The following is a 23,920-nucleotide window of genomic DNA, read 5'->3' as shown; positions in this document are numbered from 1 at the left end:
CCCTCGCACCTTGAACTTCCAGTGTGTACTTAGATTCTATCTTTTCCTAACTCTCTCTGGCCCTCACACCCTCAGGACCCCTTGGTTGTAGGCTTGTCTTCTGCCTCCTATTGGACTCTGAGGCAAGAGCTCAGCCTTACTCACCAGGGGATGCAGCCGGCCCCCTGCATCCCTAGAACAAGGCAAGCTACTGGGTGGATCTAGGCCTGGGCCTGTCTGGGGCTTGAGCTTCACCCTCGCAGGGGGGTGATCCTTCTAGCACATACCTGAGCCTCCAGCTGGCACTCGGTGAGGGCCATCATTTCCTCATAGGTCATCTGGGAGAAAAGCGCGGCGTACTTGTGCAGGCGGAGGCTTTTTAACCAGGCTGGAACATCTGTGGTGCAAGATGTGCCAGAGATAGGGAAAGAAATGAGAGGGGACATGAGGAGGGGAGAAAAGATGTGGGAACAGAGAGAGGAAGAGGGTGATGGTCAGAAGAACAAAAGAAAAAGAAAATCTCGATGTTACTACTTCATTTTGGCAGCGAATTAATGGACTCAGAAATCTTGAGCTAGCGATGACATTCCTGCTGGTGGGTTCCTTGGTTCTACTTCAGACAAGGGATTGTTAACTTGGGGTCCTTGGGCTCCAAGGCATACAGGAATTCCCTGAAATTATACCCCAATTTGTGACTGTGTGGGTAGTTTGCTGGGCAGAGGGTCATCCGTAGCTTCCATAAGGGGTTCTTGAAAAAAAAATTTAAGAAACCATGGCCTGAGCATGACCAGTTCACTGTTGATTTGGAAAGAACCAATTTAAAATGTTAAAATGAGATTCAGTGAGTCTACATCCTTAGGATAATTTCTTTGTAGGTTTAATGCAGATTGCCATATGTTGTTTCAGCCCCTTCTGCAGAGACAGGAAAACCAGGTAACAATGGTCCCCACCCCCGCTACAAGGGAAGTCAATGGAGTACCTAGCCTGATCTTTCTTTCTCCTCCCTAGGCCTCAGTGGGATAAAGGGCATCCTGGACCTGACACTATCTCTTTGGTGGGGGTGTGTCTGCTGATCATTCCTTTAAGCTATGGAACATAGCTGGATATATCTTTAACTTCTTCCTTGTATGTCAACCAAAAATATCACCACTCAAAAGGTCCAAAGATTGGCTAGATAATAGAAATAGATTAATAGAAATTCCCCCAACACACCTGAAATAAGCCCCAAGTTTGGGATTCTAGAATTAAAATTAGATAGTAGCTATTACTGGAAATCCTCAGAATTATGACCTTGCTAAGTACAACCAAAACAAAGCATTTGCCCATTGTCTTTTAAGTCAAGAGTTTTTGAGTGGATAGGATCTTTGAAAAGTTTCCAGAATCATCTTCCTTTCCACCACACCTCATTTTACAGATTGACAACATTAAGTCAGGAGGCCTAGATCACAGAACAAGTATGTGGTGAAATGGGGACTAGAACTTAGGTCTCCCAAGTCTCAGCTCTTCCCTACATTGTATCTTCTCCTAAAACAAAGAAAAAAATAGCCCATTGGTGGTAGAACTGAATAATCACAGACTGCAAGGTACTTTGAAGTGCTGGGTTATTGGGTGTTATTCATGTTTTCCATGAAGTATTACCAATAATTAACCATGTTCATCACAAGATTCTGTACTGTTGATTACTAAGTGCCTTATTCTGAAGCATTGATCAACCACACACATTTCAAAACAAGTGGCAACCTTCCAATTTTTCAATGTTTTGAGTCGATATCCAGGTTGATGAAAGATGCCTTGCCAAATCTGAAATCAGGCTCTGCCTCTTAGGCAGACAAAACCAAGTTAGGGACTGTGAATAGGGGATGATCTCCTGACACTCAAAGACATAGAAGATTGGGATGACTCCTGAGGCTGAGTCTTGACTTGCTGTCATGCAAAGGCCTATGAAAGGGAATTTCTGAATAATTAGAATGGAGCATTCGATGGCTTTTTAGGAACAGACTCAGTTATTTCAGGCTAGAAATTGCTTCATTCTGTGCTTGGAAGCCCTTCAAACTACTGTGACAAAAGAGTGTCTCTAGCAACATCATTAACCATAAACAGACAAGGCTTCCCAGGCACATCCGACTAACCCTTCACATCCTCCTCCACTCAAACTACCATATTGGGTCAAGAGTCCAGGACATACGAGGCTCAGGAGTCTGGTACATTCCTTTGTGTGATACCCCAGAGCTATTATAACAGACTTTCTTCTCCAACATACTTTTGTTTCTGTTGATATGAGCTAATGCTTCTGCGTGTGAGCAGCTGTAATCATAGCTACAGTGCCAGCTTTCAAGCCACCTACATTTTACCGCTTTGTCATCGGGTTTCATGATAACTACTCACATCTTTGAGAAGTCTTAAGTCACTGCTCAGAAAATGTCGGGGACCATTATTCAGAGAAGTATGGTTAACCCAGTGCCACAACTGGGCCCAATTCATCGCAAAGGAGTATGAAGCAATCTCTTGGACCAAATTTCACCAAGGGTCCTTATAGCTGAGTCAGGCCAAATCTACTGATAAGTCAAACAGAATCCTCAGTCACTGAATCGTGTTGCAGACTGGGTGCTTTATAAGCCAAGTTGACAACAGCATGTCTAAGAGTCAGGAAGCACAAGGGACAAGTCTCAGGTTGGAAAGTTTCAGTTCAATCAGTGCCAGTTTGTTTAATATAAAACTCTTTTGACAACTAGAATTTCTCTGATAGAGGCATGGAAGGGCCTACCTTACTCATTTAGTCAAAATGGAGGTCACTGGGAGTAGTTTTCCTGGAAAAGACTCCATACAATTTCACAACAAGGCTGAGTTAGGCCTTCCTGAAGAGCTATTCTGGATGCATTCCTGGGAAATGTAAGCTCCTCTGGCTTTCTGTTCTTTGAGGCAGGCACACACTGCTGCTGTTTGTAGAGCATCTTAGAGCCTAGCCCAGGAGAGCTCTAAAGAGCTTTCCTTCCTGCAGCTTGAACTAAGAAACAAAGAGGAGATCCCAGTTCTTAAGAACATAGCCTGCCAACCCTTCTCCCTGGGGTGGTGGTAAGTCACCTTCCCTTGTCAGTAATTAAAACAAAATTCTATACAGAAGGAAACAAACCAGAGAACTGAGAGCCTTGACCGTTTCATTTACCCAAGTCAGGAATTCCAATGATTGGGATGCTAGATTCTGTAAGGTGTTAGCCAGGGATGAACTCTAACTAAAAGCCTAGGTCTTTTTCCAGGATCCAGATGCCACCCTGTTGGATGCAATCTAAGAACCACCTGATGTTAAGCTTAAATTTTCCTTTTTCAATCTGTGAAACTGTGGCTATGGTTGGAAGACAAAGGCAAAAAGAGGAGAATCAGAACTGTTTCCTAGAGAAGCTGATACATAAATGAAGGTACACATACAAATATCTTCAGAGCTCCCACCTGTGGCTGATGCCCAGATGTTGAACTTGATCTGGACTGCTCCTGCTGGACATACCAATGGAAGTCCCAAACTAGAAAGTCACTTTCTTATACGATATGAGAAAGAAAGAAAGAAAGAAAAAAAAAAGCCTTGCCTATATGCTAAATTGAATTCCTTGCCAAGTGTGGGAATCCTGATATTTGCTCCTTCAACATTTACCAAATCCCTCTGATGGGAGGCAGGCTCTGTGAGGACCTGTCCTTGTGATCAAGGAACATTATTTAATCCAGAGAGCATGGCTGACTCACATACAAAAGATTATGATAGCTGCACTTGTGCTGAGTATATTCAAAGTTCTAGAGAAGTACAGAATAATGAGCATTTGAGTTTGCCTGAGGGACTGAGGAACAACATCTTGCAATTTGCTGCTTGGAGTAGCCCAACTTGGAGTCCACTGGGCAGATCATATTGAGGAAGACATCTCAGAAAGCAGGAACAGTAGAAACAAAGCACAGAGCCAAGAGAGCATTCAGAGTAGAGCAAATGGTGGTGAATGGAGGAGAATGGCCAGAGACAGGTGGAGCACATAGGCAGAGGTGTCAGATGACTGAGATATGAAATGCTGAAACCAGGAGAGTAGAATAGACTTTGTCATGTGGGTGATGAATGTGCTGGAAACATGGTGGCTGTCAATTTGGTAAGAGAAAACACAGGATCAGCAGATTTGGGGAGAAATGGTGAACTCCATTTTGATCACATGAGTGTCAATGCTTGGGTCATCCAAGGAGAGAATTCAATTGGCCAAGATTTTGAAAGAGAGATGTGAGCTTGGAGAAAAACTTGCCTTGCCAGTAGTTCATGGTGGCTGTCACAGAAGTAGGTGAGATTACTCAGATAAGGATCAGTGAGTGAGATTAGGAGAGAGCCATGGGGGAGCCTTAGAAAGGCAGGCTTTGTGGGGAAGGTGTAGGAAGAGAAGGCAGCAGGTAAGAGGTTTCTAGGAGAAAGCACCACCATCCATGTACATGATGGTGGCCTCCCATACCATAGTCTCCATTCTTCCTGAAGCTCCTTCTAGATGTGGTGGCAGCCAATACTGGTGTATTTTCTGATGGCCATTCTTGATAACTGTGCTATACCCATCTTGGAATAAGTTCTGTATTTATCTATTGATCTTTGCTAATGGGATCAAATTTTAAATTATGCTGATTTCTAATTTTCTTTTAGAGTTTGAGTAAATCATCCAGAGACGCATTGTGGCCTGCACAACAGCTCACGCAGAAGCTAGCTCCAATGAGAACTTGGGCTGCTTTTCTCCAATGAAAGCCACAGCAGTTATAGCTGAATATAACAGGTCAACAAGCTGTGCGACACCCAGCCACAAACAAGGACCCCTCAGGAGAGAGAAAGATAGGATGAACTTGGGAAGTAATACGAGGAGGAGAAAATAAAGAATCCCTGGAAGACAGAAGCACAGTTTTCCACAAGATGGCTCATGCATGGTGCTCCTGGTGGAATGGGAGATTGAATCCCATTCACCTCAGAGAGCCAGGTGAATATCTAACCACTCTCTCTCCAAGATATGACTGCATTCTTGGTCTCTGAGGGAGGGAAGAGGGAAAGCCAACCAAAGGGAAGAGGGAAAGCCAACCAAAGGGAAAGAGGGCAAACCACACTCTTCATCCTTGAAGTAAGGGGCAAAGTATTTCTTTCAAGAACAAAGCACAGAAGTTTAGTGACACCATCAAGATTACCAGAGCCTGTCTTTGTTTCTGGCCAGAGCACAACGAACAACCCAACACTACTCCAGCCTCTGAGCAAAAGAATAAAGGAGCTTTGGTCTCTGGTTCCTTTGGAGCTGGATCCTCTTGAGCATGCTCCTTGATACTAAGGAGTGTGCATAGTGGGCTCCAGGAGGACCTCCCTGCTTGTGGGGTCAAATATGAGTCTTAGAAGGCACGGAGATAGCCTAGTTTGGAGTAAAATACTCTCTCTTAAGTATTAGGTGCAATCACAGGGACTAAATCACTCCCTGCCATTTCCATCAACTAGGACATCCATGGTGCTGTTCTATAAGCAGCAAATTTTACAACATTAAATCATGGCAATGATCAGTATCCAAAGCTACCCTCCATATGCCTACTTCATCCTTAGAACACTTCAGTTGAAGGAGTGGAGGTTACAAGTCCCAAGACCTTTAGGACCTGGGGGAATTCCAGCAATTTGCTTCCCAAAGTCATGAGAACTCTCTCAGCCTGAGAACAGTGAGGACCCGAGACCATGAGGACCTGTTTATGAAGGTGGCGTGTTGGCATTTGGGGGAAAAAAGAAATATGGAGCAAATTTATTAAACTAAAATGAATTCAAAACAGCACCTGGAAAGCCAATACTCTGAAAATAATGACTAGTTTCAATGATAGCCATGATGAAAAGTGTCCCAGATATGCACGAAGCTGTTCACTCCCATTCCATCACTTGGACCTTTATGACCCTCAGAAATGCTGTATTCACAACCTTTCTCACAAAGGTTTCTGGCAGGTTCCTTTTTCTTAAAGAAGATCTCACCTCTCACGTTTTCTAAGTCTCGTTCTGAGAGAGGCAGAGGATCAAAGGTCTACATTTCAAAACCAACTCCAAACCCCAAACCAGCTATTTCAGAGAAGGCAATACATTTTTTATTTATTTTTTTCCTATGGAGAGAAAAAGTTTACCTGAGTTTCAGCCAAGAGAAATTCCATAGAAAAGGCAAACAGTGTAGTTTTCAACAGTCAGTGGCCCTTTCCATTACTAATGACCAAGTATCTATCAAGATTACTGGAGCCCAGAGTTCTTTTTTACCTTTATCACATCTGTATGCAAATAACACATCAGTTTTAATTACCTCTTTTTTTTATACCAACATGATGCCACATGTCCTAAGGTACATGCAGTTGTTAATTTGCAAAGGTGATGCTGAGGCTTACACTGAGAACATACTGCCAATCTCTACCCACTTACACAGGCAACTACTCACCTGCAAAGAATCCAAATCTATGGGTTTCTATCCAGATGTTTGGAATAAAGTCCCTCAAATGAACTTCCTTACAGATTTGCAATATGCTGAAATTGCAAATAAGGAGAGGCAGACAGAGAAGAACCAGGCTGGGCTAGGGAGGTCCCTCTGTAGAGCAGGGGACCTCCAAGAGGTTTGCACACCTCCCCTGGAATGTTCTACAAGTTCCCACATTCACCATGCCCCATGCTGTTTCTCCCTTCTATCTGTTTTTCCTCCCATGAGCCCTTTGCTATAGATGACACCAAAGGATATCCCAATGTCCCAGGCAGAAACCTGGGCATTGTCCTAAACGCCTCCTGCTCCATCACTGCCCACATTCAGTTAGTTAGTTCCTAAGCTCTCTCAACTCTATCTCATGGAGATCCCATGACCATACTCCTTTGTTTCCAGTTTCACTGTTGCTTGCCTTGGGCCAACTTCATTTTCCTTCTCTGTTTCTGAAAAATCCTCCTCTTCTCCACTGGCCTCCAAATCCAGAATCCCCAAACCCTCCTCAGTTTGATATACCTTGCTACACTGCTGAAAGGGTCCTGCTTCTAATATGCAAGCCTAGGCAGGTCATTCTGTTGCAGAAATTCCTTTAACAGCTTTCAGGTTAAAAGAGAAAAATCCTTCGAAAGGCTTAGGGTCTGGCTTTCCCCTCGCCAGACCCATCTCCCATGTGCCCTTCACTCTCTTGTCACAGGATCTCCTTGGTTAAGCGCCTCTCCTCTCTGTGCTTTTGTGATCCTATTCCCTCTGCACAGAACACCTTTCCTTCTCTCTACTGTCTGACCTGTAATCACAATCTGAGGCCCCCCTCCAGGCCTCTCCTCTTCTGGGAACTTTCCTTGACTTCCCTTCTCTTTGAACTAGAGCCTTTCCTGGTGCCTACCCCAACCCAGGGCAAGTCTCTAAGACAACATATTTTCACAGTAGAAAAAACCATGAGGTGTTTTCTGCTCCTTTGAGAGGGAGTCCCCCAAAGTGGGACTATCTTGCTTCAGTGTTCCCAGAGTTAATCAGTCCAAAGTCTCTTCCAGTAGGTGCTCAGAAGAGTCCACTGACTCGAATGAAGACAAAAGTGAACCTGTAAATATCCCTTCTCTTTGATATCATCTATCACAGCCATACCATTCATCAACAGTCCTGGCATTAGGAGAAGTTTTTAGGTATTGGGTTCATATATACATTTGAGGATGTGATGCTAATAGGAGGGGCAAATATGTTGCTTCCACCAACTGATTGCTTGTCTATCTAGGAAACTATGGGAATGTCTTTTCTCTCTGTTCTTTCTCCTCCCTCTTCCTTCCTCTCCTCCTCCCCCGCCTCCTACTCCTTCTTCTCTTTCCTTCTCCCTCTCCCCCTCTCTTCCCTGAAGCCTTTGTATGAGAGAAGAGCCAAGGGAGCACATTTGGATCCTGTGTTGCTCAGAGAATGAAAGAAATTATAACCAAGTACCAACTCTCACAGAATCAAGAATCCTTCCCTTGGGATAAGTCAGAGTGAAATTTTGGGGAAAAACAAGGACAAATGAATTTGAGACCACAGCTAGCATGTTTACTCCAAACGTGTATAACCAGGAGCCTCCCCGGGGAATGGTAAAGCTGGAAAATTTCATATTTGAGCTCAGTATTGCACCTCTCCTGAGTTGATTTCAAGTTGAGTGGTCAGTCCCATTCTTTCTTGAGCCTTAAATTATAGCCTGAGCCCCCAACCCTAAGGGACATTTGCCTGTACTTGGAGCCAACTTAACCCATCAGGATAGGTGAAAGGAAAAACAAAGTGGAACAGGCAGATGATGTCACTCCTCTGGGAGCAGGACTTGGTCTACCTGGGAGAGAATGTAGTGGCAGAGTGTGCTGATAACAAAACAGAAATAAGGCTAGATCAATGCATGTGAAAAATAAAAAGGGCGAGAGAGGTTTCTTGCCAAGAGGAACATTCCTAAGGCATGACTGCAGCCAAACCTGGCTAATCTAGAGGAAAAGGAAGGAAAGGATGAATATAGTATTTCAGCAAGGTATGCATACCTGCTGGTCAGAAAGATGAATTTGCACTAAATCAAGTTCAATTGTGGTAGCGTTTTATTCTTTTCCCAAGGTGTGAGATGAGGATAATGTGCATTCCCTGAAGATTTGGTAAATATTCCAAATTCTCCTACAGGTACTTTGTTCATATAAGTTGGGTACTGAAAAATTAGAAAAACAAGAATTTGGTGATGGCATCCTGAGGCAGAACATGTTCTTGTGAAAGGGCCTGGGTCACAAAAAAATAAGCACATGAAGGTCTAGGAGGAAGCACTAAATCTTTTTAGAAATACTTCACTTGATTTCATAATTCATTTTTCAAAAAAGCACAAAGTAATTTGGAAATTTCAACTGGCATCTGCTTTAGACACGAAGAAGCAAATGACAAGACCTTGGGACAGGTATATTACAGGGAGCTTCTTGGACACGCTCCTAGGAGCTGATTTGAATGATCTTTGATGTGGATGAGTTCTTAGTGGTGGCCATCTCACAGCAGGGCTGGATAAGGACATTTGTGTTAAATACTGGTCCTATGACACTTTGGAATGCTAGAATTTTCAGGTATGGACTTTTCTGCTCTCTGATTTGTCAGCCGAGCTGCAAATATACTTTCCCTACAAACAGAACCCTTTCTTGTCTATGATGTTCCTTTCTTCAATTTTTTTTTTCCTTTTTTGCCATTTAATATGCTAGTGACTTTATACCCTGAATCTCAATCCAATTCTCTGGGAGAAGGAAAGTTAAATAGGTTGAGAAGGTGTAAATACATGGAAAAGGATGCTTTGTTTCCTCCAACCATCAAAAAGCCTGTTTTCTGATCAATATGCATGGGCCTTTAAAGAAAATCTTCAGTGTGAGATCTTGTCTGAGTCATTTTCTGATTACATAAGCTCCAAGGAGACAATTCTCACCAATTCTTCAGAAAGGAATCAAATAAGCTTATACATATGGGAGATAGTCCTTGAACTTTGGAAGATTTTGGCTTTTATCCTAAAACAGAAATAGGATATTCATTCAGTTTTTCTCTCACTCATGACTCCTCAAAAAACTCTTTATTCATTTCTTACCCCAAATGCCAACACACAATGAGCATGGCTTTACCTACTTTTTTGGGGGGATGTGTAGTATGTGCATTAAGTCCTAAAAAAAAAGAAAAAGAAATAAAGAAAATAAAGTAAAAGGAAGAAAGAAAACAAATGTGCAAAAATCCCTACAATGGGATCAGTATTCTCCCCTGGGAAGGACAGGTACCTCGGAGAATGGCCTTGCCACAGCGTCCTCTTGCCACTCAACACACACACCAATGCCTCCTCCCACAGAGTTACTGATTAGAACATCAAATACACTGTCCTGGAAACAGACCATCCAGATGCTGAAATCTACCTGCTCAGAAGCTAGCCTAAAGTGGTCCCTTGGTATTTCAATGCTCAGTGATAGGTGCCAAGTCAGGCTTACCCAGGGCACAGCTGAGCCTCACCTGCTATCTGTCATCTGGGGCTCAGCTGCATGAACCCCAGGACCATGTATAAACTCCACATGGGTTTTGCTAGTTCTCCAAAATTATGATCCAGTCTCCCAAAAAACATGAAAGAGAAGAGGATGTACAATTCCTCCATGCCAGAAAGACTCATTGTTTTTGCTGCCTGTCAAGTACCTTTAAAGAAACCTGTAATGTATCACCAGTAGCAAACTTCAAGACACATCCTACTTCCTAGGGTCACTCAGCACAGGAACCGCCATGGGATGGGGGTGTGATGGGGAGGGCATAGGCCTAAGCAGCCGAGTGGAAGACTGAAGGCTGGTCTCATTCCCCAAGACCAGGGGCTCTGCTTTTCAGCCTGGTGTCCTCTTACAGTTGGCACCTGGGCAGTGGTGGGCAGGCTTTCTGTGCCAGGCTCCCATGAGGGGGAGGGGACTGGGTCCAGAGCACCCTATGTCAACAGTGATCACAGAAGGGGAAGTCAGAAACAGCATCCCTTGTGGCTATGTGTTTGTGCTGGCACAGAGGGCTGTATTTTTAGTCCCAAAGGTGTCCTGGTGATTGTTTCCCCATCTAACAGTTATCAGTAGGTCTCTGATGAGCGTCTTTCCCTAAGGACCTCTAACCCTTGAACAATTGGAGTCTAAGAATAAATGCAGGCACACGTCCTCTTTGAACGGATCATGGGTAATTGAGAAATTCGTATCTCCTAATGAAGATCTTGAGAAGAGGATAGATTCTCCAGGCAATGTAGGAATATTTATTAGGCTGCACAAAAGGCCTTTATCACCTATCTTGCAAATCTATTATCAGGCTTAAAACACTACCAGAGATTCTCAGAGGTGTTTTCCTGTCCCTTAAACCAATGCAGGGAAAAGGGTTTAAAGGTTTCTTTGGATATCAAAGAAAAAGGGAGAGAGAAAGGAAAGTACAACTGCAATTCTGCATTAAGAGAGATTTAGAGAAGAAAAATAGATAAAAGATCAGTGGTTGTTTTTTTCTGAATTAGCGACAGGTCCCTGGCCACGGCAACAAGGCAGAGGGCTGGAGCAGTTTTGGAGGCTTTACAAACAGATGACGCTGTCCCCTGCTAGTGCTAGCAGGGGACCATTCAGTTGCCTGAGGGTCAATGCATGAAAAACAAAATGGAAGGTATTGACCTCACTTACTCTGGTCCTTGGGCTTGGGCAGGAAGCCCTGGAAGGGGCAGCCTTTTCCACCAAGGCAAGCCCTGGAGTTCTGGAAGGGGAGGCTTCCAGGCATAAGCCTCGGAGAGGCACTGGGCTGTTGCTCTCTTGCTGACTAGCTCTTTACCCTTGGGACTCCAAATAAAGGGAGGGACTCAGTGGTTCCTCGTGTGGTCACTCACCTTTCATACCACTACCTTCTTCCTGGAATGTGTTACGAGCAGTGGTCTGATCTTCTAAGTGTTCACTCCCACCACTTCCTGAAGAGGCTACACTGCTTTGTGGAGACAGGGGGGCATGATCGGATGGGAGGCACTGGGGTCCTCTAGCTCGTAAGTCCTCATGAGACATCCATCCATGTCCTAGAGGCTGGTTTGGCACATTCATGGGTGGGGTAAGGGACACAGATCGTTTCAAAGGGCTGTGGTGTGCCTGGCCTGAGAGAACTGGAAAAAAAAATAAAATGAAATAGGTTATTCCCCCCCCTTTAGCCTGGGACACAGAAGAACCCACAATACCTTTGCACCCTGAGAGATACTGCTGTCTGACAATCCACCCATGGGCGCCGCAGGTTGAATGCAGGCCTGGAGGGTCCTTCTCTCCGGGTGTTTAACAAGGATGCTGTGGGGATTGCTTGGTGGACTGGGTTGCTCTGAGGAGGCCAAACCTATGGTGCCCACACACATGGCCTTAGCCTTTGTGGGTCTGGATTTAGTTTTAGTTCTAACTCTACAAATCAGGATTTGGAGCAGTGGGCTCACACCAGGCAAGAATGACAGCCTGGCAAAGTGGTCATCTGCCCAAAATGAAGCTAACATGTGCTGGACAATTTTTTTTGGTAAGTACAAAAATCTGACGTTACCCATGCTGTTAGGGAGGACTTCTTGAAGAATGGGTAGGCTGGTTACCATTTGGGGATCTTTGTAGGTTGGAACTAGAAGAAGGTGGACTAATTCTTCCAACTGGGATTTAGGTAACTACTACCTCTAAAGGGCAGGCTGGTTTGGGGAGGGCCCAGCACCACCTTGACCTCAGGATATGGGACACCAGCAGCTATGGGTGAAAGGGCTGATTCTTGACCATGTCTTTGCCAGTTCATGCCAAACTTTATACTGTAAACACACTCAGGTAACAAGGCTTTCATTCAAAAGCCAGTAGAGAGCTCTCTGTGAGCTGGGAATAGGTTTCACCAGCCTGTTCAGTCCTCCTGCATAGTGGCACCATCTGCATAGCTCCCATTTTTTATTTCTTTTCCAGAAAACTAGGAAAAAGCAACAAATCTCACATAACTAGCCAAATTAAGTTGAAGGCATTCAAAGGAGGGATTTAACCAACATCAATGCCGAGGGAGCCGATGTTACCCTTGGTTGGTTTTTCTGGGTGTGTAAAGTGACAACTTTACAAAATAAGTCTATTCATAACATTCTCTCAGCACCAGTGCCTGAGACAGGTCCAGTTTATTTTGATTGCTGCTGTACTAACATGGAATTGAGCCACATGCATTTTTAAACATTTTTCAGGGAAGCCATTAAATTCTGTCTCAGGCTCCATCCCCTCCAGTGAGGCTTTTGCTCTCCCAAGTTCAGACTGGTACTTCTTTGCTGGCATTAACCTTCTGTGTTTTCTAGCAGGTAGATCAGACATCCCAGTGGAGAAAGGGCTTGCTCGTTGTTGAGCTGCGTTTCTCGGGGGGCAGTACCCATAGAGACTTGAGCAGCAGATTATTATGCCCCCAATTTAAGAGATAAAGACCAGAGTCAAAAGGCTGGGCGTCTGGAGAAGCAGTGGTATGAGGGGCTGCTAATGGTTGGCCAGCCTGGGGGGCAACAGAGCTCATACCCCGGTAGTCAATGTTTTCATCCGGCCCTCTGTGGCCAGAAGGTTGTGTGTGAAGGGTGACAACCAGAAGAGCTAGAAATGCTTTTATTTACCAAAAAAAAAAAAAAAAGGAAGCTGTGGAGCTTATATTTGTAACCCCCAAAATTTCTAATTTGAGTAGATTCTATCAAAGGCAAGGAATTATCATCTCCCTTAAAATATGCAATGGGGTTATTTTATTTTTTAATGATACTAACAGCTTTCATTTTTACTAGACTGGAGAACAACTAATTAAAAAGGCTTCCTGGAAACATGCATTGCTACCTGATTTGGAGCAGAATTAGCAAAAGAAAAACAAAGAATGGGGGGGGGGAAGCTGAAAAATAAAAAAGCGGAGAAAGGGAAAAAAATAAAAAGGAAGCAGCAGCAAAAAATGAAGAGAGAAGCCAATAGGAAGGAAAGCTGGACATCCGGAAAATCCATTTCATGCCTGTCTAAGTATTTTTATAAAATAGGGCAGACTTGTTTGGGGCTGCCCTGAGTGCTGGACACTCCAGCTTAGACAATTTTTTTACTTTCTGGTACCTCTGCAGGTGGGGGCCTTGAATGGTGCCAGCCAGGTGTATCCCCCCAAGCGGAAATGTGGGGGTCTTTCAGCCTAGCTGGGATTAGGGTGACAACAGGCCGTGCCAAGGAGGCACCACAGTTCAGAGCTGGTGGAAACCGCTCTGCACCTAGGCTTACGAGAGAACATAACTGCATGGGTAACTAATTGATAACTACCAGGATGGTCCTTATCTTTGTTTGGATGCTGAGAAAAATACATAAGCAGCAGATGAATTCCATTATTGAATGGAGACAACTTTCTCCTTTTTACCTAAAATTTTCTTAAAAATCAATGCTGCCCTCCACCCCCTGGGCATCCTTAGGGAAGCTCCCAGTATCCACTCCAATCCACTGGCTACTGAGATTGGAGCTATGTTTACCTAACTTAATGAGCTGATAGAGATTTGCACATAGAGACCTATACAGTTTTTTTTCCCCTCCCGCATTTCCCTGTGCTTAACTAAAGTCACAGGGAATAGGGCATGAACCCGATCTTTGCCTCTAACTAAAAAAAGCAATTGTACCTGAGATACTAGGGCCTTGTTTAATCAATGGCTTTCTACTAAAGACTCCACACATCCTCTATATCAGAGAGAGAACCCTTTGATTTCTACAGTTGCCACCAAGTTCTGTAATACCTCCCTAGGAATCAAGCTGTGGGGACAACCAAGCACAAGGCCTGGTACCAATCTTCTGATTTATTTGCAGAGAGGGCCAGGGGTTTAGAGTCAGGCTGAACATCAAATCTACGTTAAAGGACAGTCATGCTGGGCGAATGCCTCCCTTCTACAAAAACAAATGAGGACTGCAGACACTTCAGGCTTGTCTTCCTGTAGGGAGGAGACTGAAACAGCTGACAGGTGACCTGCCAACGGTACCACTTTGGGGTGAAGACAAGTCTGTTGTCTGGTGGCCTCAAAGCTGATTTGGGTGTCACCTTTTATACTGGGGTAATTTGTTCGGTAATTTCTAAAGCAGCATAGGGGATCATAAATAGCACGGGCAGTGTCTGTAAGAAACAGGCCACACAGTTGTGGAATGAATGAGGTGGCTAGCAGCTGAGTTTCAATGGTTGTCCCATCTCTGCATTTAAAAGAAATAACAGAGTGGTGACACATGAGAGATATGGACATTGAGGCTAAATAATAAATAAATAAATGTTCTTAGGAGTCAGGAGGGAAGAGCAGTAAAAACAGACTGCTGAGAAGCTCATCAGGCTTGTATAGCTGCCCTGGAGTGACCATAGCCAGACGTTCTTGAAAGCTCTTGCCTGTTGACTCCAGTGAAGAGCCAGCAGGGATTACTCCCTTCAGAATGGAGCCACCCCCAAAGTACCTCCAAATGCTGCGGCATTAAGAACTCTTTAAAAAATGTCTAAATAGATCAGAAATTGGCACATTCAGCAGAATTGAGGTCCTCAATTTATTCTGTACTTGTGACTTTTACAAGTGTGGGTGGAGGGGCAGCCTATTTCAGGGTGGATTCATTATATTAAAAATCATACTAAAAATTGCCCAGAGGAGCAAAATGGTGTATGTTTTGCTCTTGAACCACTGCAACTAAAACTTAGTATTGTGTATAGTACAGATTCAATGTCAATTACAAGTTAAAAAATCTCCTAAAGAAATTTCAGGTCTGTACACAGCTATAGGTGTATATGCAGGTATGCACACACACATCATTAGGACACTGTACTTTTGGACACTGTCATTTATAAATTCAAGTGACCCAAAAGTAAGTATTAAATAAGTTCAATTGAAATACATATAAAAAAAGCAGCTAGAAATAACCTTACTACAGCAGTTGAACAGTGTGGTGTGGTAAGAACAGAGGGTCTTATAATCTGGTGATAATCTTGGCCAGACCACTCAGGGCCAGCCAGCTTCTTAGACCTCATATAACCTTATGATTTCTTGTTAGTCTACCAGCTTCTCTAATGAGATACCTTTTTTTGATGACTTTTTAGGGGAAAATATGATGTCTGGCACTGGATTCTGTTCTTTATTTTCTTGAAAGCCTGGAATTCAGATTTTTTCCTCAATTCCTTTGACTAACTTTGACTTCAACTTTGATTAGGCGGAGGTTTTCTAGGCTTTTTGGAACTCCTTGGAGAAAATGAAATAGAACTACTTTTTTTTCCCCTCTAATATGAGCAATAATAGGGTTCATGGATAAAGGAAGGTTTAAGATAATGGATCAACTGCCTCCTTGGTTCAATGTCAGGTTCACTGTCAAGGAGAGAAGTGATCCACAGAAGCAGTCAGCCTGACTTTTATACCAAAACTTTATTCTAACTAATGTTAACAGAGACCTTTCAAAGATACACTGAATACTTCTCTGGTAAATGCAATTTGTGCTTTAAAAATTATTGTTATGAGCATAGATTCTTAACATTTTAGAGATTGAAGTCTCCTGCAAGATAATATAATTTATTAATTTCTAAAATGAACCGTGAGCCCCTGGGTAGCAGAAAGACCCCAAAAATCCCTGTGTACACAGAGCCTTGTCCATGGATGAAATACTGTGTTATGAATGAATTTTATGTGTATGTAGATGATACTAGAATTAATCCAAGGTAAATAATCTGAATTAAAAAGATCTATGCTGAGTACATGAATATTTTTGTCTTTTGTGGGAGGATCAACAGATTTGAAGTACAATTGTTGTTTTAATAGAGACCCAATTTTTAGGTATTAGTTATCAACTCACCTGGTTCCTATGTACTATTGGTCTAGAGCACCCTCACTTGACAGAGATGATTGTTGCTTTTTTCTATCTTTGTTGAGATGCTTCCCTGGGCAACATGGGTAGCCTCAGGAAGTCATGTGTTATGTATCTTTCTTAGTTACACTATCTGCTCAAAGTCAAGCCAACCACTCTATCTCTTTGTTACCACCTATTTCTAGGCTTGTCATTCTGTTTTAGATTCTGTTTTAGATCCAATAGCTGGCACGACTAGACTTGTAAAAATAAATCATTCTGTTATAGGGATTTGAAATGGTAGAGTGAGGAGACCAAGAATTTGCATATTATTTTAAAAATAGTAACTTAGGACTCCTTTCTATGACTCAGGGGATGTGTGCTATGTGTCCACGTACTCATGACAAAGCAGGGCAGGAAGAGCACTGACTTATATGTTGCTAATGGTATACTTCTAGACTTGCTTCCAAAAGAAATTTAGAAGTATCAGTAGAACCTTTGGTGAAAACATCAATTTGAGGGCTCAGAGCATATAAATCTTAAGTTTTGCTGTAGGAGACAGTTTGATATTTGTCAAGTTAAAAGAGAAAAGCTCAGCCCATGGCAAGCTCCAAAAAAGTTATTGTTTCAAAGGACTTGAAGTGGGGTGCAGTATCTCTGCTTATGGAACATTATTGGAGTTTCATCCCATAAATTTCTTCTCAGGACACTCATTTCAGGGCATCTAAAAACTACTACTAGAAGCTTTCAGTTGAAAGAATGAAGTGCTGCTAACATATTTCTATGAGTAATTGCAGGCATTTGTTTAAAAAGAAAAAAAGCCAACATCTTAAGCAATGCTCAGTGGTGAAGTGACATTAGACCCTGGATTCCTCTTCTTTGGTTGGTTTTGTGGTGACAACCAGTAATCTGAGACCCTGTGGTGGGAATCTTTGGGGAAGAAAAGATTAATAGTACTGCAAGAATACATTTTGAAAAATACAAAACCAGAGTATTTGGTCAGTGACATCATGCAAAAAAAAAAATCAACCCCCCCCCCAAAACCCCCAAACAACAAAAAACCCCACCGGTCACATTTCTGGTCACAAACAGATCTGTGTAAGTGGGGGAAGGGAAAGAGAGGGAAGAATTAATTACTAAGGTTAAAATTGACATGCTCTGCCATCACTGCTTTGGGAAGTAGATTAAAAGCAACTCCAAAGGTTAAAAGCCTCAACACTCTGCATGCTGGCTCTCTGCTTCTTGTCCAAAGTTTGGAAAACCATTGTTTGAAAAATCTGGACACCAGGAGATGATTCCCCCAAAGAAGCTTCAGACTACACCTCACACTGGGGGAAGAAGAGGGAACATACTACAAAGCATAGACGTGGTGGGTGGTGGGATGTTCCGGACAGGCCCAAGGAAGAGGCCATGTGCTTTCTGGGAAGAGAAGGTGTCCACTTGGCTTATGCAAACCAAACCAAACCGAGCAGAACTGAACTGAACTGAGCCAACCCACCAGATACTTTGGAAGAAGAGAAAGTTACAAAGAGTATCACAAGTACATCTGACTCAATCTCTCTTTCCCTGTTTAATCTCCTTTTCACATGGGATTGAAACAAAAGCATCCCCATGCAGGGAAAGCTCCTGGAGAGATCCTTCCAGTCTTGTGAGTCCTTGTCACTGGTGTCAGCTCTTATTACCCCCAGACGGCTGGCTCGGCCTTTGGACAGGGCCAAGATGTATGTTTCTGCCTTCATGTTATCACTTAAACATTTGGGCTTTTAAGAAATCAGAATGTTTCTGGCAGACTTTTATTACTACATTAATCTTTGGTACATTTCATTTCGTCCTCCTTTGTCAGTTTCTATAATGGCAAAACTGGGTGTCATCCAGTAAGAAATCTATTTTACATAACTGCTATTTGACTCTACAGTGCCATTATTTATGAAATAAGCTAGACAAGAAGCCAATACATACTTTTTATAGAAATCAGTAGAATTTCAAAATTTTAGTTTTGAATCAAGTGGTCCTAAAAGAAAACTCCTCAAATTCTCTCATTCTGGTTTATCAAAAGCAATGACATCAACTAGGGAAGTATTTTGACATCATTAAAGCAGATGTTTAAGACAAATCAAGGGACTATGGGATCAACCCAGCCATTTCCAAATCTCCCGAACATTGGGTTAACTTCTATTTTTTTTCTGTATTATTTCTTAATCCTTAGGATTAAGGATTTAATCCTTAGGTTTGTCCATGAATTTCTATCCACACAGAGTGTAAAGAGATGTCCAGACACAACTGAAGAATTTGATTATTTTTATGACATCAAGAAAACAGTCCTGCAATAAAAGACTTCCAGAGCATGGCAAGCTTGAGGTGACTGGCACTACAATTGGCCAGGAGTAGATTTAAGCAGCATTTCCTTTTAAGTTTTCCAAAGTATCTATAAAATATGTTGCAGTCCTTGTGTTTAGGGAAGAGAGAGAATAGAGAAGCGCAGGGAGTTGGATGTTGGATGACCAAGCTTCCCTCCTACCCCTTTCTCAAAAGAGAACTCTCAAATCGTGACTGCTGCTCCACCAGCTCATGTGCCTGTCCAGGATGTGCTTCTTGGTTCTACATAATGCAACATCCACCCATACTTCACAGCTCCCAGGCTGCTCCTGAGTGTGGGGATGGACAAGGCAATCCAGGTTTGAAAGTGCAAATAGCCAGGATTTCATGAGCGAGCAACCAAGTCCCTCTTAGAGCATCCATCTCAAGGCCATGACCAGAGTCACTGAACAAATCGTCAGGCTATCCTTTTATACCTTGTCATCACCAGCAATGCTTCTGAAGAGGAGAAGCGGTCAATTGCTTAAAAGAAGCCAGCTAACAAATGATACTTCAAAATTGTCTACAAGCTCCTATTTGGAGCTGACCCACAGGCAAGGTCTTCACTGCCACTGGAGCTTAAAGGTTCCCAGAGAACAGGAAAAGGCAGCTCTTATAGACAATGGCACTTACCAGGCAAGGACGGGCATCACTGGAGGATGCCTAGATCCTGTTGCCAACAGGGCTCCATTCAGCCCCCAAATTCATGACTGGGAGCAGGATTTTTCTGTGCCAGAAACATTTAACTTTGCCTTGATCAAACAACCTATTTTTTTTTCTTTCCAGTGTGAGGAGACTGGTTATACATAATTAGGAATATATTATATAGTTCTGACTAATTCTTAACTTAGCTTCTCCATAGAAGAATAAGGAGAGATTCTCAGCAAGGCGGCTACTGATTAGGGAATTGGTTCTTGTTTTCATTAAAGTATTCAATCTAAATGTCAAATGTAACAATAACACATAAATGACCATTCAAAAAAAACCCCACAATTTGAGCTCACACTGCTAATTAGATGATTTTGTTGTTGTTGTTATTGTTAATTAGGAGAAATTGGATGGTTTAGTGTCTCCTGGCTTCTTGATTACATTTGATTGAATCACCATGTGATTCCAGACAAGTTATTGAGGTTTTGCGCATCCCAGTTCCCAATGTCACTTCACCGTCATCCTCCTCCTGAATTCTAAACCATCACAACCCGATCCTGTGGGTGTTGGGACAGGATGGGATCGGTACTGTGTTTATATAATTGATTTACTGTGGTCTGTAATTACACACAACGATTTGAATTTTGACTCCATGCTGCATTTTTCATTTAAATTATACTGTTCTTTCTGACCCTAGAGAAACCGTGTTTACGTAATTGCTCTCAATGCATCTATTTGGGTATTATAAATCAGTCCTGCAATAAAAGACTTCCAGAGCATGGCAAGCTTGAGGTGACTGGCACCTCTTGGCACCTGGGACTACTGCAGTTCAAAGATAGGAATTGACCAGTTTTCACCTCTTATTTCGTTTGAGATGGAGGAGGTTGTCTGCAGCCTTCGGACCCTGACAGCAATAGGTCACATAGGAGACCAGGAGGACTAGGCTGAACCCGGACACTCTGACCTGGAGGTTGAGGGCTCCCTTTGCTCCTTGTCTATTGCTCAGCCCCCCTCACCTGCAAACTGTGTAGGTCTGCATCTGTCACATGTCTTCTATACCCATTATTCATGGATTCTGTATTTATGAATTCACCCAATTACTAAGAATCTATTCAGGTCCTCAAATCAATACTGGAAGCATTTTCCATGGCCACTCATAGACATGAACAGAGTAGCAAAAAATTGGAGTCATCTACTCACAGGCTCCAAGCTGAAGTTGGATAGGGGATGCACTGCCCTCTTGCTTCAGCTCTTGTATTATAAGCCAATGTCCTTCTGTGGTCCAACTGAGTACTATGTTTTCCCCATTTTTTGCTTTTTTTTTTTTTTTTTGTACTTGGGATTGAACTCAGAGGCACTCATCACTGAGTCATATCCCCAGCCCTATTTTGTATTTTATTTAGAGACAGGGTCTCACTGAGTTGCTTAGTGCCTTGACATTGTTGAGGCTGGCTTTGAACTCATGATTCTCCTGCCTCAGCCTCCCAAGCCACTGGGATTACAGGTGTATGCCACACTGTGCCCAGATTGATGAGCTTTGATTAGCCATGAGTTAGTGTGCTCTTACTGTGTGTTCAATAAGTCAATAATATATGCTAAATAAATACCTTTAAACAAACATAGAACAAAATTTCTATATAGTGGTTAACAAATATATTATGACCAGATACTCAAAGGAACCTAACCCCATACTTCCCTTAGGCGAAATTTTTCAGTATTTGCTGATTCAATGTTTAGAGCACCTTTACAGAACATAACCATTGCAAATAACGAGAAATGGCAATACATTTAAATTGATACAAACTCTTCATATCTCACCTCTCTTCCTGTGACTAACCACATTTTCATTTTAGGTCAGTGGTCCTCAACTTTATTTTGATGCCCAAGTCTGTCCCAGACTAAGTCACTGAGAATCAGAACTTGGTCAGAACATTTGTACTTTCAGAATCACCTGGCTGGGTCTAGTTGATAATCAGGGTTGAGAACCACTGTGTTAGGTTTTCTTCCTGTCTCAGTATTCCCATCACAACTCTGTTCACATCCTTGCTGTTCTAAAACTCCCCAGGTCAGCTGCTGAGTTTGCCTGTTTTTGATAACATGCCACCAAAGAATGAGCATCTTATTTACTTTTCAAGAGGTTTTAAAAAACAAAGTTCAAAGTCACTGCTTCTTCCACCAACCAATATTTTGTTTGCTTGGGGAGGTTCACACAAAAACTTCTGTGTAGGCTCTTCCACCAGGGATTTATTACCTCTTCCCTGCTTCCCAGATACAAGACATGATATTTTGGTACCAGTTTTCAAATCCAAATGATGCCTGGGAAGACATTTCTAGAGAATTCTTAGATAAATGTTTTGACTCTGGGACAGTAGTGCCTGCCTCTTGTGGTCATTTTCACTCTTGCTAAGCAAGTGGAGAGATGTCCTTTCTGAGTGTGAACCAGCTGCAGAAACCTCAGAACACATTTTCTTAGTCTAGAAATTGAGCTGGTGAGATAATAGCAATAACCAATTAACAATTAGTAAAAAAAAATAGTTTGTTATGTAGGGGGTTCTGGATCCATGGGCCAGCAGCATTAGTATATCATCTTGGATCCTGTTACTTGTTAGAAAGGCTGATTCCTAGGCCCTTTCCCCAGACCTCCTGATTCAGGATCTGCATTATAAGAAGACCCTAGGAGATGTATATTCATGTTCAAGGTTAAGATGCACTGACAATTTTTATGTTTTAGAACATAGTTAGAAGATCTTTTCCTCCAATGTCAATAGCTACCTCTAAAGTTGAAAAAATAGCAGTCGGGGCTGGGGGTGTATCTCAGTGTTAGAGAATTTATTTAGCATGTGGAAGGTTCTGGGCGATCCTCTGCACTGCCAAAAAAAAAAAAAAGCTACAATTTATAAAACATTTTTTTCTTTTCTATTTAGTTCTCATAATACTCCAATCATCCCCATCATCCCCATTTATAGATGAGGATGCATAATTTGTGTATGTTTACATATGTTACAAGTAAAAATTTAGATTCAGGTTCAAAAGCCCATTTATTTTCTTCTAAGATCAATATAGCTTAAATTCCAACATTGTTTAGAGGCACTGGAACCACCAAAATAATAATAATAATAATAATAATAATAATAATAATAATAATAATAATAGTTATAATTGACATATTTGACAAATTACAAGTTATTCTCTTAACAAGTCCCTAAATCTTTAAAAAACATTTTATTGGTTATTCTTAGTTATATGACAGTTGAATCCATTTTGACAAAATTATACAAGCATGGGATATATCCTTTTCTAATTAGGATCCCATTTTTGTGGGTGCACACATGGTGGGATTCACTTAGGTATTTTCATATGTATACATCGGAAAATTGTTAGATTTATTCTACTGTCTTTATTATTCCTATCCTCCCTCCCTTTCTTTAGGGAAAAAAAAATCTGTGTTCTAAAATATAAAAATAAATCAATACTTGGACATTATGGGATGGACTTTTTTTTTTGGATGGACTTTTTGAAAGATAAAAACAGAAATGTGGGGGAAAAATAACTCGGAGATATCAAGAGTTCAAAACTGTAAGAAAGAATAAAACCAAAGAGAAAGCAATTCTAGAATGAGAAATTTATTCCAGAGGAAATCAGGAGTGTATTTTAGAGGTCTGTTTGTAAAGTGCTCCTGCACCAGGTGTTTTATGAGACCCTCTCTACTTTCCACGGCCTATGATAATCTTGTTTTTTTCAAAACCAGAATTTTCCACTTTACTATTTAATCAAAAAGTTTTTTATTGTATCAATTCCAGGTTATTGCTTCTTGTTTTCTGGTCTGTAATATCTCCAACTGTGGTAGGAAATTGTTGTGCTTTTCTTTCTCTTTTGCAGTTCTAGTGTTTAACAGTAAAGGTGATTTTTTTAGATGCTTGCTTCATTTGTAACATTTCTATATCATTATAAAATGTTGCAATAAATCTAAATATTTGGATGTAAAAGTGAAAAAAAAAAAAAGACAGACACACTGACTACATCCAGCGTTGACTTGGCAGCTTGATATTTGTTCTGTTGGTATTGAGGGAGACATCAACCCAAACCATAGCAGCCTGCTAAAGTAAGAAGAACTTGGAGTCTGAGTTAGAATTCTGCTGTCACCTTTGCACCTGTTTTCCCTGTTAATAGCGGTCAAAGGCAACATCATAGCATTTTGGGGAAAAGAGTCAAATCACTTAACATACACTATAATGTGTTTTGCAAATTTTAAAGTGCTAAGGAAACATTAGTAATTAGTTGTCAGAGTAAGAATAACCCAATGTAAACCAACGCTGCTAATGGAAGAATAAACTCTAAGTACTAGCTAATCTAATGATATGGATGCAGCATTTTCAGTGTATTACACTGAAAATAGGGGAAAAACCTCTCTCATTACTTGCTAGTGTTTCACAGATTTACAAGAGATGAAATTTCCACTGTGGTCTCTCATACCAAAGGGAATGTTCACCTTGCTCTTTCAGAATTCTTACCTTTATTGACAAAATTTACCTGCCCCAGTCTTCTTCCCTCATTGAGACTCAACGTGGCCTTTTCTTACCTAAATATTTTCAGTTCACAGTTCATGTCCACTTTTTGAAGGGTCAGGGCATGTGAATCACTTCCTTTTCCACTATTTAG

General features: G+C 41.9%; 1 protein-coding gene across 3 annotated transcripts in view; it reads right to left on the bottom strand.

Moving 5' to 3' along the window:
• Positions 1 to 23,920, bottom strand: part of SAMD4A (sterile alpha motif domain containing 4A) — a 206,588-nt gene that overhangs the window by 38,528 nt on the left and 144,140 nt on the right. For 2 of the 3 annotated variants that reach the window (XM_081290933.1, XM_081290935.1), the window contains exons 4-5: positions 11,317 to 11,580; positions 267 to 376 (exon numbers count right to left, since the gene is read on the bottom strand). In XM_081290933.1, coding sequence (XP_081147059.1) covers positions 267 to 376; positions 11,317 to 11,580 — 374 coding nt within the window. The remainder of the gene's footprint in view (positions 1 to 266; positions 377 to 11,316; positions 11,581 to 23,920) is intronic. The other variant, XM_081290934.1, reaches the window with a different exon arrangement.

This window comes from Spermophilus citellus, assembly GCF_964194105.1.
Source record: "Spermophilus citellus genome assembly, chromosome: 4".
Taxonomy (NCBI): Eukaryota; Metazoa; Chordata; class Mammalia; order Rodentia; family Sciuridae; genus Spermophilus; species Spermophilus citellus.
This window is presented reverse-complemented; position numbering and strand designations above follow the sequence as displayed.